At 51.7% G+C, this 23827-nt stretch overlaps 1 protein-coding gene across 2 annotated transcripts; it reads right to left on the reverse strand.

Annotated features, from left to right (window-relative positions):
• Positions 1 to 576: 576 nt before the first annotated feature.
• Positions 577 to 16057, reverse strand: RPS6KL1 (ribosomal protein S6 kinase like 1). Of its 2 annotated transcripts, none has more exons than XM_044774019.2 (11): positions 15900 to 16001; positions 14257 to 14544; positions 12888 to 13012; positions 11896 to 11988; positions 6652 to 6699; positions 6118 to 6250; positions 4697 to 5305; positions 4179 to 4268; positions 3941 to 4023; positions 2492 to 2587; positions 577 to 2168 (listed from the first exon to the last, which is right to left on the reverse strand). In XM_044774019.2, exons 2-11 carry the CDS (start codon positions 14519 to 14521, stop codon positions 2058 to 2060), a joined length of 1653 nt encoding a protein of 550 aa, XP_044629954.2. In that variant the 5' UTR covers positions 14522 to 14544; positions 15900 to 16001; the 3' UTR covers positions 577 to 2057. The 2 variants fall into 2 exon arrangements, with proteins under 2 accessions (XP_044629954.2, XP_044629956.2); XM_044774021.2 differs by having other exon boundaries at positions 1193 to 2168; positions 15940 to 16057.
• Between the last annotated feature and the right edge of the window lie 7770 nt (positions 16058 to 23827).

Consider the following 23827-nt stretch of genomic DNA (forward strand, 5'->3'; position numbering starts at 1 on the left):
ATTTCTCTAGTAGACTACAGAGGGGGTATCCGTATTATATCTTACACAGAGGAGGTATACTGTGGGACCACAGTGTTCACAACTCGGGGCCTAGCAAAGTGCCAGATGTGCAGTGTTTATTGCATGCATGGGGCCCAGAAGTTCCAGAAGCAACTCGCACTTCATTCAACAGTGATTGGAAGTGGTCTGGCCTGACTTAGGAAGTGTAGCAAAAGGAATGCAGATTTGAATAGGCTCCACCAGCTCTGAGCAGGTCCCAATAGTAACCTCTTTGAACAGGAGCCACCACCTGTCGCAAGGGGTCACTGTGAGGATTAAACGTGTTCCTCTGAGGCACCATGACCCTCTTCTAAGACTTCGCTTCCTGTTTTATTTCCCACAGAGCCCAGTGCCCTCTACATGCCAGCACTTCCCTTGGGCTCAAAGCTGCTCTGCAGGGCACAGGCTGGCATGCTGTTCACCACCAGCCCTGCTGCAGACTCCAAGCTCACTCCTATCATGGAGCTTCCCTGGGGTTGCCTTCCAATCTCACTGTTTGGGCAGGGCCGCTCTCATTCCATTAATGAGGCAAAGACACCATAGGCAACAGCAGGCTTTATTGGGGCGGGGAGCGGGGGGGGGTGGTGTGGGCAAGCCCCAGGGAAAGCCAGGACCATACACAGGCTGCACTTCCGCATGTCCTCTCTGTCCAGAGTCACCCTAGGGACCCCAGGAGTGTCATGGTCTCCCCATAACACAGGCCCCCTAGCCCCAGTTAGAGTTGGTCCTTCACAGCCAGACTGGAGGACAGTGTCAGAGGCGCCACCTGGTGGTGGTAGAGACACACCAGAAGGAAGGAGTTGGGAGCAGAGCTAGTGGAAGTTACTGTATTAGGTGCCACACCCCAATGACAGGGTGAGTCCTGAGAGGAAGAGGCCCCCAGTCTTGGGACTGTCTTTGGGGGTAACTACTTACCCCAGCTCTTCAGAGACCAGAAACATCTTGCTTCTGGCTAAAAGCTTGGGCAATCATTCCATGTGTTTTGTGGTTCTCATTTCAAAAAGGGATGAAGTCACAGTGGGCAGTGAATTGAGTGGACCCTCAAGACTAAAATGCAAAATGGTAAACAGGACTAGTGTCCAAGAAGGGAATCCTAACAGGTACAACTTATTTCAGCAGGCTGGAGGCAGAATTGACACCTCAGACCCGTGGGGCAGGTTCCCCTTTCTCTCCACACCAGTGGGCTAGCTGGAGAAGGGAGCTCTTTATTCTGTTTTCAGAATTGCTCGACACGACAGAGCTGTGCATCCCTCCCTCTCCCCACTCCTCCTTATCCTTATTGTCCTCCCCTCCCTTCCTTTTGCTCTCCAAAGTCTGGAATCACAAGATAAAGAGCATGGTCAGGAAGGTGCGGCGGGGTCATCCTGTCCCCCACTTCACCCCATGCCCATTACAGACTTCTTCTCTGCTTCCCAGCCTCCCCACCCTCTGCAGAAGTAGCCTGGTGGAAGAGGCCCACTAGTTGCATGGCTAAGATGACCAGCCAGGACAGCCCTGGTTTGGGTCCACTGAGCCAGTGAACCAGTATCCTGAGATGAGTGTCCAGAGATGTCCCAAGTTGGGTACATGGCAGATGGTGAGTCACAAAACCTCTTGGGCAGCTCAGCAGGTGGTCAGTAGTTCAGAGCTAATGTGGTGGAAGGCACCCTTTAACGTGGTAGGTCTGTGTTCGAGGTACAAGGTGTGTGCCCAACAGGTATCTGTTGACTGATGGGTGGAGGACGGATGGGTGAAGGGGTCCAAGCTGCCTAGCAAGGTGAGATCCCCCTGTCCCTCCCCCTCAGGAGTGACTAAAAAGGATTTCTCCAAGAGCTGGCCAGGGCCACTCCCTAGGCCCTTCCGGGGTAGTGGCGATGGTTACTTCTGAGGTTACTTCTAGGGGCTGAGCAGGAAAGGCAGCTGGCCTGCGTTCTTTGCCTGAGGGCCACTGATTAGAGGGGCCCACTCGGGGTGAAGGCAAAGAGAAGAGAGGCGATCCAGACCAGTCCAGCTGCTTCCATCGCCTGCTCCACCCCCTCTTACCCCACCAGTTTGCTCCACTGGATAGTACTGAAAAAGGGGTGGGACTTGAGTTTGTTGACACCACCTCCTCCGGCGCCCAGGCGCCGAGTGGGATCAAACTGCAGCAGCTGCGGAGAAAGGCCCGGGTCAGCACTCAGCAGGCCTTCCCAGCCCCACCCACTGCTGAGGCATGGGCTGACCTCCAGGGACTCCAGTCACCATGGACCCAGGGGCTCAGTCCCTGCCAGCCCAGCCCACAGGACCCCCAGTCCCCCTGGGGGGACTTTGGTTGTGTTTGGCCACCAACATACAGAAATCTGTCATCCCTACTACCCTCCTGCACCCACATCAGACATCCAGTACGCAGCACAGCTTGCTCACACACAGGGTTCTACCCTCCCAGCACCCGCCCTCAGGCCAAGCTGCCTCCTCTGGGCTGGCTGTACCTCACCTCCGTCAGCAGGGAGGCTGCTGGGCAACTGAGCCACTCGGGCAGCTGGAGCTGGGTGTGGGGCTGGATTCCTGAGGGATGGCTCTGGGACAGTGCCTAGGAAGACATAGTGAAGAGCCTCTGAGGAGACAACCCCAGGAAAGTCCGTACACTCCAGTGGCAGCCAGGACTTTATTTACCCCCCAGTGCCACATCCCATGGGAATGATGATGATGATGATGTTGATCGTGGCCTTTTGCTTTGGATCTACTGTATGCCAGGCTGTGGATGATGCCTGACATCCATTATCCATAATTCCCACAACAACCCCCAAAGCAAGTACGAGTATCCCCATTTTAAAGACAATAAGTAAGCCCAGAGAGGTAAAGGACTTGTGCTGAGTTCAGGGTTTGAACCCAGGTCCTTCTGGCTCTAAGCTTCCTCGAAGCATCAATCTTGGGTTGCAATCAGGGCAAGCACTCTATCAAGAACAGCAATGGAACTTGTCTCCTTATAGAAAAAACTCCCCTGGCTACTCAGGGCCAAGGCAGGGTGGAGACAAGGGAAGAAGGCAGAACCTCCCCATGCTCCAGAAGGGGGCAGCTGTGGAGAGCAGAGAGGTCTGTCTGGAGGTCAGGAAGAGCTGCAAGAAGCAACCAGGAGGCAGGCCAGGAGCCCTGGGCTAGACAGGTGGCGGGAGACCAAGGGGGGAGAACCACTCTATGGCGAGATTTGCATCCAGGGCTCTCAGAGGCGCGGGCTATGGGACGGAAGCCAGAGGGAGCCAGGATGCACTGGTTGTATCTGGGCTGCAGGTCACACTGCATCCACTCCTGTCATTTCTTGCTCAGATGCAGTTTGGCCTCTCCCATTCTGCCTGACCTGACCAGTCCCAGGTGCGGTGCTGAGCTAAAGGAGGAGGCTCAGAGGCTGCCATCCTGAACACAGGTGTTTGCAGGGCGAACTTTGAGCTCTTGGACAGAGCAGCTGCTGGCCTGAATGAAGGACGCCCTCTCCTGTCCTCCAACCAAAGTCTGGGGGTTACAGCTCAGGAAGGTGTGGATGGGGAGAGGAAGCTTGGGGGATGAGTCAGTGGCCTTCCAGGAAAGAAGGGCTGTGCCAAGCCCCACCCTCCCTCCAGACGTAGGCCAGAGTTTTCTCTTCCAGAAACCTTCCTTGACCATCCCAACTCAACTCTCATTCATATAAGTTGACAGGCTCTAGCTATAGTCACTAGTGTGGTGGGGGTGCTAAGTGTGTCCATGGCCTGGGTGGGAGTGGCTTCCTGCATCTCTCATGGCCTGAGCGGGCAGCTGGGGGGAACAGCTATGCTAGCAAGACACCCGGCCCAATGGCCAGGTCTTGGAGACCAGGCAGCCCCAGCCACAACACTGGCTGGTTGGACCAAGCCCAGCCCATTCTGCACTCAGTGACACCCACCAGGGCTCCAGACCCTGCCCGGCTACTCACCGTGCCAGTCAGCAGTTCATACAGTAGAGACCCAAAGCTCCACCAGTCACAGGCATCCGTCAGCTCAGAAATCCCACCCACCTCTGTGGGAACAAGAACACACATGTCCCAGACTCACCCAAGAGGGCAGGTCTCCACCCTACTCATCCCACCCAGACGTGGCACATTCCTTCGGCCCCCAGCTTAGCCCACACCAAGGCACCCAAGATCTAGAGGCCCCCGGCACCCCCCTTCTTGCCTGGGGCGCTGTAGAGGTTGTCCAGGGCCTCCCTGCAGAACTGGGGCTCTACCTCAGACCACTGGCCGAAGTACGTGAGCCGGACATGACCTTCCATCCAGTGTGTGCAGTGAAGAATAAGGGCGACAAAAATTGTGGTCATTGTTGAGCAGCTGGCATGGGGGAGGGTACTCCAGGGCTCCCGCCAGCAGTCACAGGGCAGGAGCCAGTGACCACACCGGGCAGAGCCTCCCTAGGGGCACGGCCCCCTGAGGCCCAGAGATGACCAGGTGTTCCTAGCAGCTGCTGCCCTGGACTCGTGGGGGAAAGGGGCTTGCTTCCCAGGCTCAACCTTGCCAACCAGACTCGGCAGAGGCCAGCATGAAAAGGCTGGGGGGAGGCATGGCAAGAAGCAGATAGCCCCTGCGTTCCCTTTGACTTTGGGGAGCTCTCGTTCTCTGTCTTCAGGGGCCCCCACCTCAGGGAGGGGGGAGGGGGAGGGTGGCCTACTCCCCTCCCTGCTGGCCTGGGGCACCTACCTGCCTGATCCAGGAGCAGGTTCCGGGGATTGAGGTCCCGGCACAGCACCCCCTGCTCATGCAGCGCCTCCAGTGCCACCAGCGTCTCTGCCGCCCACTGCTTCACCTGCTCTTCTCTCACGCTCCAGGCTCCTCCAGCAGACCCCAGGCTGGCCCCATCCCCTGAGGGGCGGCTCTGACCTCTGCCTCCGCCACAGCCCCCCAGCACCTGGCCAGCCCCCTCACGAACCCAAGGAAGCCCCCAAGAGGGCCCCATGTCCGGGCTCTGGCCAGGTGCCCACCTGGCTTGGAGGTGTAGGTGGCTACTTGGGGCCTTTGGAAGGTCCGAGGAGCACGCGGTGCTGGTCCTGGCTGAGGGTTCACCTTCAGCCTCTCTCTGGGGTCTGATGGATGGGGCATCCCTGGCTGGGGGAAGGCTCTGAGAAGTCCGTGGAGGCTCCGGGGTGATTCTGTCCTGCAGGTGGGTGTGGCCCAGGGGAAACAGTGCTGGGGTCCGGAGGCTGAGGGGGCAGTTGAGCTGAGCCTTCATCCTCTCCAGGCTGGAGCCAGATCTGAGCCCAGACTGTTGGGGGCACGCCTGGGAGAGCACGTGGGACCACAGAGTGCCTCCTGGGCCATGCAGAGGGAGCGGCGAGCATGGGGACAGGGGAGAAGAAGAGCATGGACGCCAGGTCCCTGTCCCACTCCTGCCTCCCCTCTCTGTGGCATCGACCCTCTGCTCCCTCCTTCCCTCAGCCTAGAAGGCTCTCTCCCTCCTCTCGACTCATCTGGAGGACCCCTGTGCCACAACCGGGCATAAAATTGGTGCTTAACCCCTAAGCAGATGTAAATCATTGTTACTGTCCTTGTTTTGGGTGGTAGGTTCACTGGTGTTCAACATGTTACAATTTTTTTTTCTTTTTTGGGGAGAATAGTATAATAAAATTAAAGCGAAATAAAATAAAAGAAGGCCAGGCATGGAGCTGTGATGACTACAGGTCATGACCCAAGGACATGTACCTCATTAAAAAAATCACCTCTAATAGGTGATCAATAAATAGCTGCCACGTGGCCCAGTTCCTGTCCTTACAGCTTCAGTCACCCCCAGACCATGTGGCCATTCTTATGGATGGGCACAGACTAGAAAAATGAAGACAGCCAAGATTGGAGGAAATGGTGACAAAGGGGACATCTGTGTAAATGTTCTCTTGTCCGCCTAGGATGTGAACATCTTCCCCAGGACGTGCCCTGCCTCCTTGGCACCACAGAGGCCCACGAGAGCCTGATCCTGCCATGCCCCTCCAGAAAGCCTGGGTCCCCTACTCTGTGCTGCACATCTGGGGCAAGTCACCCCCCTCCTCAGGGCTTGGCATTTTAAGGGGATGAAAGAGGACAACACCCCAAAGGCCTGAGGAGCTGACAGGGCCCTCAGGCCCCCTCACCTTGCACATGCTCCAGGTGCAGGAAGATGGAGTCCTCACTCACAAAGTACCGCAGCAGCTTGGTCATGTAGGGGACACCATGTGGGATGATGGTTAGCCGCTCCCGGCTTGCCACATGGCACCTGGACAGGCTCTGGGGAGGGGACGGGGCAGGCAGATCAGCTGGGGACAGTCCAGAGGCTGCTCTGCTGGGGGATGTCCTGGCCCCAGCTTCAGGGGAAACCGGATGAGGGATGGGAGCCACCTTGAGGAGCAACTGCCTCCCCAGTTCCTGACCTGGCCCTCACCCTATTTCCACCGTGGCATCCAGGTCCTCCACCCTCCAGGCCAAAGATGAGGCAGGATGTGTGTGTGTGTCTGGCTGGGAGGCGGGGGGCATGCTCAGGGGCAGAACAAGCAGCTTTTGGATTTGGAAGGAGCAGGGGCTTGAGATACACGTTCTGGGTACAGGGTTCTCCAGAGGGTGAGCTTCCCAAGAGCTCTGAGAAAGTCCCAAGGGGAATGCAGAGTGACATGGGACTGGGTGGCACCTGCCTTCACCACGAAGGTCCCTCCAGTCGCTGGATCCTGGACCAGCTGCACCTGCCAAGGTCCAAGAGGCAACAGTAAAGGCACATGTTAGTTCCCGGGGCCCCATGGTCCCAGCCCCAGGCCCCCTGGGTCCTCCACTGAGGCTGACTCATTTCAAGGGTAGGGCAGGGAGGGCAGGCTTTGGTGGTACCAAGTATGTCTCCCGACCCCAAGTTGACATTGATCCTGTCCTGCTCATCTACCCTTGTTAGACCTGCAGATCTTAGCTCAGGTGCCACCACTGTCAGGAAGCCTTCCCAACCCTCAGGTTGAGCTGGGGCCCCTAATCTGTCTCCAGTACTCTCTGGGCTCGCCCCTAGGGGAGCGCTATCACACTGCATCTAATTTCCTGTCTCCCCAATGGACTGTGAGCTCCGTGAGGACAGGGACCACACTATCCGGTTCTGTATTCCCAGAGCCCTGCACAGCATGGGGATGTTGTAGGGGCTCCACGCATGCGTGGTGAGTGGTCCATCTTGCAGGCTCTGAAGGTGTCATGGCTGGAAGGGACCTCAGTCAACCCCTTCTGATCTCTTATTTTACAGGTGAACAAGCTGAGGCTCTGAGAGTGTGGCCCCAGTTCACCCATGTGCTGAGCTGGGAGCACGCAGTGTTCACCTGCTCCTTCAGGTCTCTTGCTCTGCCCGCCCCACCCCTTTTAAACAGTCTCTCTCTCTCTGGAGGCTGTCTTTGGAGAGCAGCCTGCTCCTACCCTTGTTGGTTTGGGGTAGAGGCAGGGGTCAGGGCCTTGAGCTGGGCCCTGACTCATCTCCATGGTGGGCAGGGGTGGACCCCAGCCCTAGGAGAGGGTACGCTGGCACACTGGGGCAGAAAGGCGGAAGATTCAGCCCAGATGAGCAGCAGGCGGGGGCAAGACCGGCACCCTGGTGGTGTGACTCCTTGGCCCTGCAGACACTCCCCATGATGGCGTGTGGGAGGACAGTGATGAAGATGCAGCCTGGGATCAGGGGGGGACAGGGGCACTGGGTTTAGCTCTTAGGTGAGTGAATTGATTTTCTCATCTATCAAACAGGAATCAGAAATGCCCAGCTTCCCTCATCCCTGGTTGGTTGAGGCCATAAATGGGAAGGCCCTCTGTGAACGTAAAGACCATCTTAAGAATGCCAGTTATCACATTTGCCAAGTCGCATCACCTCTCTGAACTTTGTTCTTCTTAATGGCAAAATGGGGTCGCGGCAGTACCTCCTTCAGAAGGTCACTAGGAGGATTCTAGTAAAGCAGACGACTCGACAGCAGCAGCAGCCGGTGCCCACCACACAGCACACCCTCAGTAATCTGTACTGACGATTATGATCGTAGGGGAACCCACACCGGCTACAGAGCCTTTACTCTGTGCTAAGCGCTTTACTTAGATTATTTAATTTTACTCCCACAGACCTACCAGGTGAGTGTTACTAGTGACCCATTTTATTGATGAAGAAATTGAGGTTCAGAGAGGTTATGTTGCCTACAAGCCCACTGCTAAAAAGGGGTAGAGACAGGATTTGAATCCAGGCAGGCTGATCCCAGAGCCCTGGAGACCTAACTGCAACTAGGGCCACAACCAGGTGACCTTGGTATGTGCCCTCCCCTCTGGGCCTCAGTTTTCTCATCATCAGAGAAATGAAGGTGAGGGAGTCGAGGAGCGCCAGGGCCCTTTCCGCAGCAGGAGGGAGGCGGCCCTTCTGACCACCAGAGGTCTCTCCTCCAACAGCCGGAGCCCGGCTCCAGCTCCTTCACTAAATTTGTGCAATGTTTGAAAAAGAAAGGAAGAAAACTCTGGAGTCATTTAGGAGAACAGAGTTTCCCACAAGTACTGACAGCCCAGATAATTCCCCACGTCCCTGGCCAAGTGGGATTCCCTGCCACCTTGTCCTGGGCAAGGTCCTCCCATTTACAGAGTCCAAAAAGCCAGCAGTGATGGTGGGGGAAGCCAGAAATAAAACTTGATCAGTATACTGAAAAACGTGTGTTAAAATATATATGTACATATATATATATATATACACACACACATATTTAAACCTACCTACCTAGGAAGAATTAAACCAAAACATTAACAGTAATTGTCTTGGAGTTAGGTAGGATGGTGGGGAATTTTTGTTTTTCCTGTTTCATTACATCTCAAAAGGGTTGCAGAGGGAGCATTTTCCCGTTACATCAAGCAAACAAAAAAATCCCCTTCCTCTTTTGCTCAATTCTATGACGGACAGAGCCCCAGCTCATCACTTGACCTCTATGAACCTCAGTTTCATTCTTGGTAAGACAATTATTAAAATGCAGCACTGTCCGATAGAGCATGCTGCCGTGATGGAAATATTATACATCTGCAGTGTCCAATAGAAGCCAAGAGCCATGGGTGGCTATGGAGCCCTTGCAATGTGCTGGTGCAAGTGAGAAACGGAATACTTGATTTCAATGAATTTTAATTTAAATAGTCTTATGTGGCTAGCGACCACTCTAGCACACTGCATGGTATAACGCCTTTTTCCCCTGGGCGACTGAGAGGGTTTAATGCAACTGCTTTGTGACCTATGATCGTCAGGTGAGTGTGGCTGTTGGGAAGGTGGACGGGTTCTGGGGACCTGCTCTCATCTTTTTAGAAAAGGTGAGTTCTTAGGACGTGGGGACAATTAAAGTTTTGGTGAAACACATTAACCCTTTATTTAAAAATGCCCACAGTATCAGAATCCCAGGAGGAAACTCTCATGGAGCAAACAAGTCCAAAAGTTTCAAACAGGGTCTCAAACTCCAAGGCCCCCAGGGGCCGGGCACATGAGCCAAGTGGGCGGGGCAGGAACAGGCACCCACTGGAGGGCTGGTGCCCTTAAAGCAGCAGCCCCTCCTCCACTCCCTGCTGCCATGCGGGAATGTGAGCCAGCATTTCCAGATCTTCCCATTTTCAGGAGAAGCAGGAAATCTGGACTTCTATATGAAAGCTGCCAATTTTTAAATGTTGGTAACTAATAAGAATGAAAAAAAGACACCCCGGTGTTTGAGCCAAAAAACAAGACATGACTTGGATGGCTTTTTTCTTCCCCATCCCTGACTCAGAGCCTGGCTCCTGGACAAGGCTCAGCAAATGCGCAGTGATGTCTCCCAGGACCCCCACGCTCCCTGAGAGCAAATCCCCGGGGTATTCTGGCCAGCTGCTTACCTAGTTCCCGAGCCCCCCAGATCGCTGTTCCCTGCTACCCCCTAGCCCTGCCAGTACCTCTTCAGCCCCTAGAGACCCCCTCCCTGGCCCAGTTAACCCTAACAACTGGGCATCTCTGAGGGCACTCAAGGATTCCTGAGTGAGCCCTTTGCTTCTCTGCTCTGCGGGCTGCTGCTGGCCGGCAGGGCCCTCCCGCCCGGATCTGCCTGGGCAGGGCTGTGGAATGGAACTCTGCGACCACACAGCCAGGCCTGGCTGCAGGGACTGGGGCCCATCGGCCTTAACACTTCTCCTAATTTGGGGAAGCTGGTGCTCCTGGCTTGGGAATGATACAGGAAAAGGAAGCAGGATCTCAGGAGGGAGGTGGAGTAGGTAAGTTGAATGCCCAAGAAAGGGTGAAACAGAAAAGAACGGCCAGCTCCAGATAGAATGGTTGAACTTAGCCTAAATTTGTGGTTTCCATATGCACAGGCCTCAGAACACTGGATTCTGACATGAAAATGCTTTGCATATGCGTGTCCTGGGGTTAACATAAATTCGGGGAATTCTGTCATAGACCTCCCTCTTGGAAACTCACAGTGTACATTTGCATCCTAAAAGCTCTGAAAACTCCTATAATTACAAAAACAAAGTAAAGTAACTTTAACTCACTGTTTCTCAGACTTATTTGACCTGGAACCCCTCTCTCCATAACAGGTATGGTTCAGTGGGATCCCACACAGGTAAATGGTGGTGGCAGTCTCCTACCCAGCCTGTCCCTGGGAGCGGCTGTGCTTGGTTGAGCCACATGGACCAGTGCAGTGGGAAGGACCTCGCAGATGGAAGCTGGCTGGGCCTTGGCTGACAGCCTGGGGCCTGTTCCAGGGACCCGGGAGAAGCAGCTGGAGCAAAGCTGGGGGACGGGAAGCCTACAGCCTCCTGACTCGCTCTTGTCACCAGCATTTAGAGCCATCAAACATGTATGAAATGTTTTAGCGTGTGCCAGGCCTTTCCCAAAAATGATTTCATTTTAGTTCCCACATCACCCCATGGGGGGGAGAATTCTTACCCCACTTACAGATGAGGAAACCAATGCTCGGAGAGGTGAAGGGATTTGCCCGTGGCCACGCTGTGCATTGCCCGGACAGCACTTCATTCTCCGGCGTGTGAGGAAGCACACTGTGGTGTTTTCTCTGTGGGCTCCCAGGCACATCAAATCCCCTGATGAGTGTTTAAATCACAGATTCCTGGGCTCAACCCTAGAAATTCTGACTCAACAGGCCTGGGGTGGAGCTCGGGCATCTGTGTTTTTAGGAAGCTCCCCAGGTGATTCTAATAAACAGCCAGTTTGGGAAAGAACAGCTTTAGGGAGTACTCAGGTCTCCCTCGTTGGGGCAGAGGGCAATCGAATGTTGGCTCAGATCCCAATTGACCCAACCGTTTGTCCTTCTGATTCTTCCACTCTAAAGAGTGTCCCAGGTACGAATTGGAATGTCAGCTCCTATCTTCCTGTCTGCCTTGAGTTGAGGGAAGGGGTTCCAGAGGGGGTCCGGATGAGGCTGGGGGTGCTAGGGGAGGAGGGGCAGAGTTGCCACCAGCCAGCTTGGACCCTCTGCTGGACAGGTTTCTGGAGATGAGCACATTCCTGCCACAGGAACTTCTTGGCTGTGCTTGGTGGGGAGACTCTTGGCCGCAGCCCTGGGGTGCAGAGTGAGTGCAGGGTGGTGGCCTGTGGGAAGCAGGAAGCGGGAGTGAGTGGGCAGTAGGTGCTGGCAGGGGGCCCTAGGCACAGCTTCTCCTGTGGCTTCCGTCTTGAATCTCTGAGGGGGCGGTTTTCTGTGTCTGAGCTGGAGGGTTGTGGTGAGGGGTATCTGCCTTTTCGGGGACCTGACAGTGTGTGCTGGGATGGGGGAGGGGTGGGAAACCACTGGACACAGCTGCTCTCCTCCTCTTGGGTCCTCTGAGCCCTTTCCAGCCCCCACTGGAGGACTGGGGGGTAGCGCTCTCCCCACCCATTACCCCTAACGGCACACACCAGCTCCTCCCACACCCACAGGTGTCTGCTCACTCACCTTGCCGATGACCCCGACCACCCTGCAGCCCCTCAGCTGCTCCAGGGCAGAACTCAGTGTGCGGATGGGCCGGAGCCTCAGGCTGCTGAAACCCTGTGGAGGTGGAGACAGGCCATGTAGCCTCAGGGCCCAGGCCTCCTCAGCCACTGCCTTCTTACCAGGCAGTGGGCAGCGCCTCCGGCTGCAGGAGAGCAGTGGCCACAGCAGGCAGGACTAGGGTACAGGCAGACCCCACCTCACGGGGACAGGCTGAGTGGAGAAGCTGGCCCTGACCAGCAGGGGGCCCACGCTGGTCCAGGGTGGCCACACTGCCTTCTTCACTCGGCCCCCACCCAGTCCTCTTTCCAGGCCTAGGGAGTTCTCAGAGCTTTCGAACCCGTCCTGTCCCTCGAAAGCCCCATCCACAGGAGGCAGATGCCCCCAGGGGTGGGGAAGTAACCTGGGAACAGGTGGGTCTCAGGGAACACACCCCGAAGACCAAGGCATGTGCCCCAGCCACGTACTTTGGGGAAAGGCAACTTACAAGATGCAGCGAGCCTAGGAGTATGTGTGCGTGTCTGTGGGTGTGAGAGGTGTGCGTGCATTTTAAACCCTCTCTGACTGCCCACTGGTTAGGAAAAGCCATACGGGGAAAGCACTTGTGCACATTTGTGTGTGCGTGCATTCACACGTGTATGCACACGTGGGCATTCATGCTGCAGATACTCACTGTGGCCCATTCAAACACAAACAGATCTGGGAGACTGTGGACACACGTGAGCATGTGTACAAGCTGTGTGTAAGGGTGGGGGGGGTGTGTGTGTACTCTGTGAGGGCGCGAGACTGGACTAGAGATGATTCACTCAACGTGTCTGAAAGTGAATGAACGAAGGAGGGTGTGGGAGAGAGAGGAAGCCAGAAGGAGGACAGCAGGAGCTGGCGCTCTGGCCATGAGGGGGGCCTCAGCTCTCTCCCCTTAGAGCCCTCAGGCATTTGGGGAGGGGTCCCCTCACCGTGCCTGGGCTGGTTCCGCTGCCCAGCGTCCTCTGCAGGTGACAGTTGAAGATCTCCTCTGCCCGCCGCAGGTACTTGGTAATTTTCAGCTTTACGGCCTCACATCGCTCCTTGTTGGGGTCAACTGTGGGGGGAAAGAGGTCACCAAGACCCACCCCCCGTCTTGGAAGGTTGGGGTTCCTGCTCTCATTGGCCACCCTCTGTCCTCCACAGGAGACAGCGCCACTTTCTGAGGCTGGTCAGCAGATTCTGACCCCACATCTGTTCTTGAGCCCATCTTCTAGGTGGGAGACCAGCAGGGAAGGAGGAAAAAGGAAGATGGCAGGAGAGGTTGGGAACCGCCGACACCCCTCAGCCTACAGCACTTTACAGTTGGGCCCCACCACCTTGCTGGCTGCCATCACATGCTAGGAAGGGACAGAGTGGGGACTTCCATGTCCATTTTCAAAGGAGAAGACAGAAGCTCCCAGAGAGCACACCTTCTTCCATCTCTGAAGCCCAAGAAAAAGGCCAGAGTGGGGATCAGGATTGGGGACAAAGAAATTCACTGGACAGGCTTGAAGCCTAGGTGTTGAGGGGTCTCATCAGCAGGAAGGTAGGAAGGTGAATCAGGACCCACCTCCGGGCCACCACAGCCCTCAGGGGTCTCCAGCTGGCCTCAGGGCCAGCCTCTCCCCCAGCCTGGAAATGCCTCACTTTGCCCAGAACAGGCCTCCCCTGCCCCTCCAGGCCTTTGCTGTCTCTTCCTGGAGCACTACCCAGCCCTGGAGCTGGACAGCACACCTATCATTGTGTAGTAATCAGATCTGAGTTTTGACTTCTAGAAAATACCCTCTGCTGGCCCAGCCTGGCCTAAGTTTCCCTCTTCCCTCCCTCATTGCTCTTCCATCACCAACTCAACAGTCTTCCCCATTATAATGTAAGTCCCAGAGGGCAGGAGCCCAGCCTAGGCCCAGGGCACGGAAGCACCCAGCCCCCCCGCCCCAAGCCAACACCTTCATACCCTGCTTTGCCACTTGATAGCTATGGAACCTTAAGCAAGCTATTTAACTGCCCTAGGCCTCAGTTTACTCATCTGGAAAATAGGAATAAAAATAGTTCCTATATACTTGGAACTATGTGCAACAACATATATAGTAATTTCTATTACTGTGAGGCTCAAATGAGTGAACACAGGTAAAGACCTCACACCAGGGCCTAGCGTATAGGAACTGCTCAGTAAATGCTAGCTCTTATTATCGTTCTTCACAGAGTCCTGCAGGGCTCTATGCTGGCCCTGCACAGACGCGCCCAGCACAGATGCAGGGATGATGGGACTAGCCCCCCGCTGGCCCTTCCCCACAGGCCGCTGCCCAGCCCGGCCCTCACCATGCACGCCTCGCAGCAGGACATCCACGCCGTTCTGGTAGTGGTTGAAGGCTGCCTCGTAGTCCTCACTGACATCGCGCTCCAATGCCAGCCGGATCTGCGTGGCTGCATCCACCAGGTAGTCGCGCTTGGTCATGTCAGGTGCCCCCGGAGCCACCCGGTTGCAAATCTGCTCCAGGTATATGCGGGCCTGGGACCGCACTTGTGAGCAGGGCTCAGGCTCCAGGCCAGGGCCAGGTGGGCACTCGCAGGCCACCAGGCTCATGGCTGCTGTCCTGCGGCTGCAACCTGGAATGAACAGATGCACCAGGGAGGACCCAGCTGGGAACACCTCATCTGCACCCTGGTTTCCTCCACTGAATATTGGGAGACTAATACTCACCTCCAAGGGCTGGAGGGATCAGAGCTAATGTGGGTAATGTCCCTTCCCTGAGCCAGATCTTTCTTAAGTGGTGGTGGTAATAGAATAATAACACGCTTGGGGCTCTCCCTTTCAATTCAAATTCAGTTCAAGAAGTATTTCTGGAGCACCTACTCTTTGTTGGGCCCTGGAGAGAGCTGCTTTCACGGGGACTCCGTAGAACAAACCAGTGTACACAGTAAACATAAGGAGGCCACACACTCTGAGGCCAAGGCAGGGGCCTCGGCCTCAAAGGTCATTCCTCACACTGTTCCCTTCATCCTGCCTGTTCTGCCCTCCCTTCTCCTCCTGCGGGAATCTCATTTATCCTTCAGGGTTCAGCTCAGTGGCACCTCTGGGAACAGGATGGATTGCTCCTGCTTTATTTCGATTCCCTTGGTGCTGAGGTCAGTGTGGTCAGCGAGTGAGGACCCCCAGCAGAGCCTGGCAGAGAGCTGGGCACAAGGCCAGGCCTTAAAGCCTGTGGGCAAATGAAATGACTGAGAGGCAGATTCTGGTTGGAGTTAGAGGAAGAAGGGCAGGGCCAACCCAGCCCTAGGGAGGGGATGGCTCTGACTTGAGAAGGCCAGGAGGCCACGTGGCCTCCAAGGACCTGACAGCAGCTGGTCCCTGAACAGTGTGTGATACAAGCGGCCAAAGGGACAAGAGCAGCGGCTGCGGGAAAGGAAAGCGCTCAGAGGCCAGCAGAGCTGCCTCTGCCTTCATCGCAGCCTCGGCACCTCTGCTCTCTCAGGCCCCACTGGGAAGGGGCAGGGCCAGACTTCCAACCCAGGCCATTTCTGCCTCTGTGGAGAGAGCAAGGGGAGATGAGGAGTGGGGCGGGGAGGGAAACCACACACCCAAGCCAGCGGGGAGCCGGACCCTGGCCAGGAGCGGGAGAGAGGGAGGGAGGGAGGGAGGGAAGCCGCACCCTCCCAGCATGGCCCAGCCACCCCGGACCTGCAGCTTGGACAGCCTGTGTTGGGAGTGCCAAGGCCGATGGGCTGGGCGGCTCGAGTCAGGCCCCAGCTTCAGGGGCCACTGCGCCGGGCCGGGTCCTGCGGGGCAGAGCCGCACGGCCGCACCTGGACACAGACAGCCGCGCGTGCAGCCCGCGAGGCCCTGGGACGCAAGGTGCACCGCCCGCTGGGGTCGGGCCGAGGAAGGCGGGTGGGGGAGTGAGAAGAGGGGGCATCCTCCCCTGGGGGAGGGGAATGGGGGAGGAGCCGGGCAAACACTGTACCTGCCCGAGCCAGGAGCCCGGTCCGCGCGGCCAGACCTACCCCTGCCGCCACCGTCCCGTCACCCCGACGGGAAAGCGTGCATCGCGGACCGCTGCTTAGCGCCCTCCAGCCCGGTGCAGGGGTCTGGCCGGGTGCAGCGCGGCCATTGGCTGCTGATGAGCTCATCCTCTAGCCGTTAGAATAAACCACCAATCAGCGTCCAGCTCGGCTTCTGCCGGCCCTTAAAGCCGCAGCGTCAGCTGTGCGGGGGAGGGGGGGGCGGGGGGAAGGGTAGGGTGAGGGCGAAACGGGGGGCGAAGGCGGGGGCGAGGGCGAGGGCTGGTGGAAAGAGTGTTGCAGAGAGAGGAGGTCCGTAATTACCCAGGGATGCCGGAGAGACTGCTTCAGAAATCTAGACCGACTAAAAAAGCACACATGCCACTTCCAGGACTTTTCTCATTCGTTATTTCATTCATTTACTCACCTATTTAATAATTATGTGTTGAGAGACTACTATGCAAGGAGAGCTTGATGCCGAGATACAGAGAGAGAGTAGACAGTGTTTGCTCACGTCCTCACGGGGTTTGCAGTCTAGTGAGGGATACAGGGAGTAAAGAACTAAAGACTACAGTTGCTACTTCGTCCCCGTTGTGATGACAGTTGTGAGAGAGAAGCACTACAGGGGCTTGGAGACTTATAACAAAGGGAGAGACCTCGTCTAGGCGTCAGAAGGCTTTGGAGGAAGTGACATCCGAGCTGAGCACACAGACCTCCCTGCACCCAAGTGCTGCCTGGAGTCTTACTGTCCTTCCCTGGTGTTCTTGCTCTCCCGGAGACACCTTCTCATACCGCGCCCCTTTTCGGACTCCCACCCCTCCTCCCCATTCTCACTCTCAGCCAGAGACGTTGCTTCCTCCTTCCCATGAAAACATGGGAGCACAGACTTCTACCCTGCCTGCTGTCCATCACCTGCCAGGTCTGCACCCACATGCTGCCTCCACCTCTTGCCATAGATGACCTTTCTGTGCCCCCATTGAAGGCCAGCCTTCCACTTGGAATCAATCTTGCCTGGTCACCTACTCCAGGACACTGCTCCAGCAATCCTCCCCTCTCCTACATGGTTCATTTTTGCTCCCACTGGATCATTCCCATCTGATACAAATATAATGCTTATTCTCTCATCTTAAAAACAAAACAAAACAAAAAACACTTTTGTCCTCACTTCTCTATCTACCACCCTAGGTTTGCAGCAAAACTCCTCAAAAGAGGTGTCTATACCTGCTGTCTCCAGTTTCTCTTCTCCTACTCTTTCTTGAACCCACTCTGATGAGGCTTTCTTCCTCAACATTCCTCTGAAATTGCTCTTGGTCAGGCTACCGATGATCTCCTAGTTGCTAAACCCAATGGTTGTTTCTCAGTCCTCACCTTACTTAACCTCTCAGGAGCATCCGACCCAGGTGATCACAACCTGTTCTCTGTGCACTTTCTCCCCAGGCTCCCAAGACCCATACTGTCTTGATTGCCTCCTGTCTCGCTGCAGCCTCTTCTCCATCTCATTTAATGGCTCTTCCCCTCCTCACCAACTTCTGAATGTTAGAGTGTCTCAGGGCTCAGTCCTTGACATCTTCTTCCGTCTCTCTATCTTTGCTCTCTTGATGAACGATTGCACCTAATCTCACGTTAAATAGTATGTTTTCATACACTGACGATTCTGTATATCTATTTACAGATATCTTATATCTTCTGTATCTCTTAGCCTTCTCTACCAAACTTAAGTATTTAAGAGTCTAATAAAACATCTCAAATTCAACGAGCCTGGAACTAAACTCTTAAAACACAGCCTAGAGAATTATAGAAAACATTTGCAAATCAAATATCTGATAAGGGTCTAGTATTCAGAATATAGAAAGAAATTTTACAACTGAACAATAGAAAGACAAATAATATAATTTAAAAATGGGCAAAGATTTGAGTAGAAATTTCTCCAAAGAAGATATACAAATGGCCAATAAGCAGTTAAGAAGATGCTCAACATTTTAGGCCATTAGGGGAATGCAATTAAAACCACAATGAGATGCAAATTCACACCCACTAGGATGGCTAAAATAAAAAAGATAGACAATAACAAGTGTTGGCAAGGATCTGGAGAAATTGGAACCATCATACGTTGCTGGTCAGAATGTAAATGGTGCAGCTGCTTTGGCAAACAATTAGAAAGTTCCTCAAAAAGTTAAACATAGAGTCACCATATGATCCAACAATTCCCTCCTACTTGTATACTCAAGAGACCTGAACATATGTCCACATGAAAACGTATACATGCATGTTCACAGGAGCATTATTCATAATAACCAAAAAGTGGACAACCCACAAGTCCATCAATTGATGAATGGATGAATAAAATGTGATATATCCATACAATGGAATATTATCCAGCCATAAAATAGAATGAAGTGCTGATTTGTGCTACAACATGGATGAACCTTGAAAACATTATGCTGAGTGAAAGAAGCCAGACACAAAAGGCCACATATTGTATGATTCCATTTATAAAAATTTCCAGAATAGGCAAGTTCATAGAGACAGAAAGTAGATATCAGGGAGGGAGGAAACAGGAGTAGCTAATGTGTATGGGTTTCTTTTGGGGGGGTCAATACGTGTTCTAGAATTAGATGGTGTGATGGTTGTACAACTTGTAAATATACTAAGAACCACCAAATTCACATTTTAAAGGGGTGAATTTTATGATGTGTGAATTATATCTCAATTTAAAAATTATCATAATGAAAGTAAAAAGAAAAGAAACTGAGCTCTTGATCCTGCCCCACCTGAAACCTTCCTACCTAAAGCCTCTTCCAGCTCCATCCTTCCAATGGCTCAGGCCAAAAATTTTGGAGCTATCCTGGCTTCTCTTATTTTCTTACACCCCACATTTAATCTATTAGCGTATCATAATAGGTTTTCCTTCATAATATGTCCAGAATCTGAGCACTTCTCAACCCCTCCACTGGTATGCCTCTTGTAGGGGCATCTTCATCTCATACCTTATCTACTATTGGAGATGCCTCCTGGCTTCCTGTTTCTGCCCTTGCCACCCTAAAAGCAGTTCTCAACACTATCTCAGAGGGGTGCTTTTGAAATACCAGTCAGATTCTGTCCCTCTTCTCCTCAAAACTCTGCAAGGGGTCCCATCTTATTCCAAGAAATCTGAAAGTCCCTACTGTGACCGCCAAGGTCCTCATTGCAACCCTTTCCCACTGTTTCTCCAGCTTCATCTCCTACCAACCTCTCTTGCTCAATTCCAGCCAGTCGAGCTTCCTCACGGCTTCTGGAACATACCTGGCAGCTCCCTGCCCCTGCTTTGAGTCATTGCCCTGATGTCACTTTTTTGAGAGACCTACTCTGACTACACCCTCCCCACACCTCCATTCTCCCTTACCCAGCTTGCTTCTTTTCCATTGCACTCAACACCAATAGCATGCTATATAACTTACTTATTTATGTTTATATGTTTATTTTCTTTTCTCCCCTCAGTGTAAGATCCACGTGGGCAAGGACTTTTATCTGCTTTGTTCACTCATGTATCCCAAGTGCCTAGAACAGCATCTGGTACATAGAGAGTGTTGCTCAATAAATATTTGCTGAATTGAATGAATGAACTCTGAAAAACGAGAAGGAATTAACCAGAAAGTGTTTGGAGAGAGCAATGGAGGAGAGTGTTCTGGGAAGAGAAACAACATGTCTAAATGCCTTAACAAATTAAGGAAGAAAAATAACATTTGCACATCAAACAGATGGCATAAAATCATTTGATAAAATTTAACACTCATTCTTGATAAGGACAAACTCTTTACTTAAACTTTAAACAAACTCATGAACTTCTTAACTTGTAGAAGGATTATCTACCAGAAACTTAGAGCAAACGCCATCTGTAATGGTGGAGCATTAGAAGCATTCCCATGGTCCAGTTGTCCTTCTGGCATATGGTAGCATCACACTTCTCTACCCCTTTCGAAGTTAGGCTTGCCCACAGGACGTGATTTGAAATGCTAGTGGACGGAATGTGAGTCATTTCAGGGTGGAAACTTCAAAAGCCAGCGCATGCTCCCCCTTGCCCTTTCCTCCGTGACCATGGATGCTCATGTCCATGGAGGCACGGAGGCCCCATCAGCCTAGGGCTCTGAGAAATGACAAAAAGGAGCTCTTCCTGGTACCATGCCTTGTGTTGGACATGTGATGTGAGAAATAAATTTTTATTGTGTTGAGTCACTAGATTTGGGGATTGTTACTGCAGCATTTCTTGACCTGCCTTGAATGATACGCCCAGTGCAGTCAGAAATGAACCAATGCTTCTACTCTTCAACAATATCCTGGAAGTTACAATTAACACAGTAAGAAATTAAAAATAAACAAGAGGTTTAAAGATTGGAAAACAAGAGGCCAAACTGCCATTTGTGATGATATGATTATCCACTTGGAAAACCCGCAGCAACAACTGGTGAGTCCAGCAAAGCGGCTGCACACCAGATCAATATTTACAAATCGAGAGCTTTCCCATATATCAGCAATAACAATTGGAAAATGTAATAACAATTTTAAAATCCCATTCACCATAGTAACAAAAACTATGAAATACTTAGGAATAAACTTATTAGAAATATATAAGACCCTCATGGAGAAAAGAATAAAAGTTTATTGAAAGACACAAAAAAGACCCAAAAACATGGAGAGATGTGTTGTGTTCAATAAGGGGATGACTACCATTGTAAAGATGTTGCTTCTCCCCAAATTGATTTAAAACTTCAATGTAATCCCAATCAAAATACCAAAGGGCTCCTCATAGAACTTGACAGAATGCTTCTAAAATTCATATGTTTATTTATTCGCTTAACAAAACCTTGTGGAAGGCTACAAAGGGTCTGACCCTGTTCTAGGTACTGAGGATCTGGCAGTGAAGAAAACAAACCAAAAAAAGCCTTCACGGAGGTTTCATTCTAATGGAGAAAAACTAGTAATAAACAGACATATAGATACATAATATCTCATGTGATTTTACACAGTATGTATAAACGTGCAACAGTAGCCCGTTGAAAAAGAACAAATGGTGAGGGTTAGGAGCTTGTCTTATCAGATCAAAAGGCATATTAGAAAGCGGCAATTTTGAAAACAGGTGGCATTGGTACATAGAAATAGATGATGAGAACAGACTGGAGTTCAAAAACAACCTCGCACATCTAGGGGGATTTGACTTAGGATAAAGAAGGCATTTCAGATCAGTGGAGCAAGGACAAATTCTTCATGAGACGTGTTGGGACAGTTGACTTAACATATGGGAAGAAAGCATTGATCCCTACTTTGTACCATATGCAAAAATGAATTCAAATTTCAAATTTAAATTTATAAAAAGAGAACAACTTCAAATTTTTAGAAGAAAGTATCAAAGAACGTCAGCATGATCCTCAGGCAGAAAGTGTCTTTTAAATATTCCCCATGGGGAGGAATATGTAAATTAGTACATTTTGGAGGGTGATTTAACAGAACCATTTAAAGTGGAAATACACATAATCTATGACCTAACAATCCCACTTCCAGATATTTAATCTAGGAAAACACTTGCCCAGATACATAAGGATATTAATTGCAGCATTGCTTGCAATACCAAAAAATGAGAAAAAAATCCAAATTCAATATCTTATGGAAATATCTAATAAAATTGGTATGGTCATATATTGAATTATTATTATCATTCAGCATTTTCAAAGAATGAACTAGAACTAAATCTATGTGTGTGAATATGCAAGATCTCAAAAATATATTGTTGAGTAAAAAGTCAGTTCTGAAATGCCACCTACTGTATGATGCCATTTATATTTGTATTTTTAAAACACACACACAAAACAATACTATATATTATAGTGTATTCATCAGGATTCTCCAGAGAAATAGAACTAATACGATATATAGATAGATAAATAGATTTCTTTCTTTCTTCCTTTCTTTTTTTTTGCTGAGGAAGGTTCACCCTGAGCTAACATCTGTTGCCAATCTTCCTCTTTTTGCTTGAGGAAGATTCACCATGACCTGATGTCTGTGCCACCCTTCCTCTATTTTGTATGTGGAATGCCTCCACAGCATGGCCACCACCAAGTGGTGTAGGTCTGCGCCTGGGAACCGAACCCAGGCCCCCAAAGCAGAGCATTCTGTACTTAACCACTAGGCCACCAGGCTGGCCCAATAGATGTCTTATTATAAGAAATTGACTCACACAGTTATCGAGGCCAAGAAGTCCCACAGTTTGCCATGTGCCAGCTAGAGACCTAGAAAAGCCTGTGGCATAGAACCAGGCTGAATCTGAAAGGCTGAGAACCAAGAGAACTGGTTGTATAAGTTCCAGTCCAAATCTAAAGGCCTGAGAACCAGGAGAACCGATGGCGTCGTACATCTCAGGCCGAGGTCAGGAGAACATCAGTGTCCAGCTCAGTCAGGCAGAGAGAGCGAATTTTCCCTCCACCTTTTTGTTCGCTTCAGGCCCTCAATGGACTGGGTGATGCCCACCCACATCAGGCAGGACAATCTGCCTTACCCAGTCTACCAATTCACATGCTAATCTCATCTGGAAACACCCTCACAGACACATCCAGAAATAATGTTTAATCAAGTATCCGGGCACCCCAAGACCCAGCCAAGCTGACACATAAAGTCAACCATCACATATAGAAATAGCTAACATCTATTCATCACTTACCGTGAGCCTGGCACTATCCTAATCACTTAACGTGGAACATCTTATGTAAATCTTAAAACTACACTATTAGTTACTATTATTAATTCTTACTTTACAGATGATAAAACTGAGGCAGGGAGAGGTTAAGTAATCTGCTTAAGCTTACACGGTCAGGAAGTAGGAGCGCTAGGAATCAAACCTTAGCAGTTCAGCTCCAGAACCTGAGCTCTGGACCACTATGCTGATCACCTGAAGCTCCTAACAGTGGTGACATCCGGGGAAGGGTGGCCCAGACCTGGACTTGATGGAGGGACAGGTAGTGGTCAAACAAAGCTCTACAAAACCTGTGATGTTCTGTTTTTAAAGAGCAAAGTAAATTGGCAAATTACTTGTTAAAAGCTAATATTAAAATTAATCAAAATTATTAAAATTAACTTTAAATATATATATTAAATATATGTACATGAAATTATAGCATTGTTTTTCAGAATATAGTGATCAGTGCTACAAGGAAGTAGACAGTGCTCCATACAGCTCTGATGTGGACTAGACCCAGTTTGATGGGGGGGTGGAGGGCATGGAGGGGGGTGGTTTGGGAGACTCTCCTGAGGAAGTGCCTTTGAGCTGAGTGATGCAGGATGCATGTGTATTAGTCAGCAAGGTTGAGGGGTTGGGTGTGGGAGGCGGGGAAGGGATTTCCTGGCAGAGGAAGCAGCATGAGCAAAGGCCCTGAGGGGGCACCACAAATTCCAGGAACTAAGAAGACAAGACAAATGTGTTGGACCTTAGAGAAAGAGGGCGCATGGCATGAGATAAGGCTGGAGAGGTGGGCAGAGGTCAGACCTCATGGAATCTTCCAGGCTGAGGAAGGGACTGTGAGTTCAAGTCTAAGAACAACGCACACTGTTGAGTAAGATGAAAATTGGAAACGCTGATTGTCACCATGGAGATCCCTGGAGTCACCTTCACAAGGCTGTGTTATGCTAGCGAGTGGAAATGCCAAGAAAGAGTCCGAGAGTGTAGACAACTCTCAAAACGTGTAGATCCAAAGCACAAGAGAAAGATAGGGAGGCCCCTGGAGGGAGGATGTGCAACTGAGGGGTGGGTTTGATTTCTGCTGCTGTTGTAATTTTTATGACGGAAGAGACTTCTATGCAGAAAGACATTTCCACAGGGATGTTCATCATAGCATTGTTTATTATAATAACAACAAAAAAGAGAACC

Source organism: Equus asinus, chromosome 7 (genome assembly GCF_041296235.1).
Source record: "Equus asinus isolate D_3611 breed Donkey chromosome 7, EquAss-T2T_v2, whole genome shotgun sequence".
Lineage (NCBI taxonomy): Eukaryota > Metazoa > Chordata > Mammalia > Perissodactyla > Equidae > Equus > Equus asinus.

Bases quoted from the DNA above. Each gene is read 5' to 3' on its own strand.
- RPS6KL1 (XM_044774019.2), bottom strand. From the start codon at position 14,521: ATGAGCCTGGTGGCCTGCGAGTGCCCACCTGGCCCTGGCCTGGAGCCT. The intron at 6,251-6,651 runs GCAGGTGCCACC...TCCCCTCCCCAG, and splicing joins GAGGGACCTTCGTGGTGAAG to AGCCTGTCCAGGTGCCATGT. The intron at 5,306-6,117 runs GTGAGGGGGCCT...TGCATGGCCCAG, and splicing joins GCACCTGGAGCATGTGCAAG to GAGGCACTCTGTGGTCCCAC.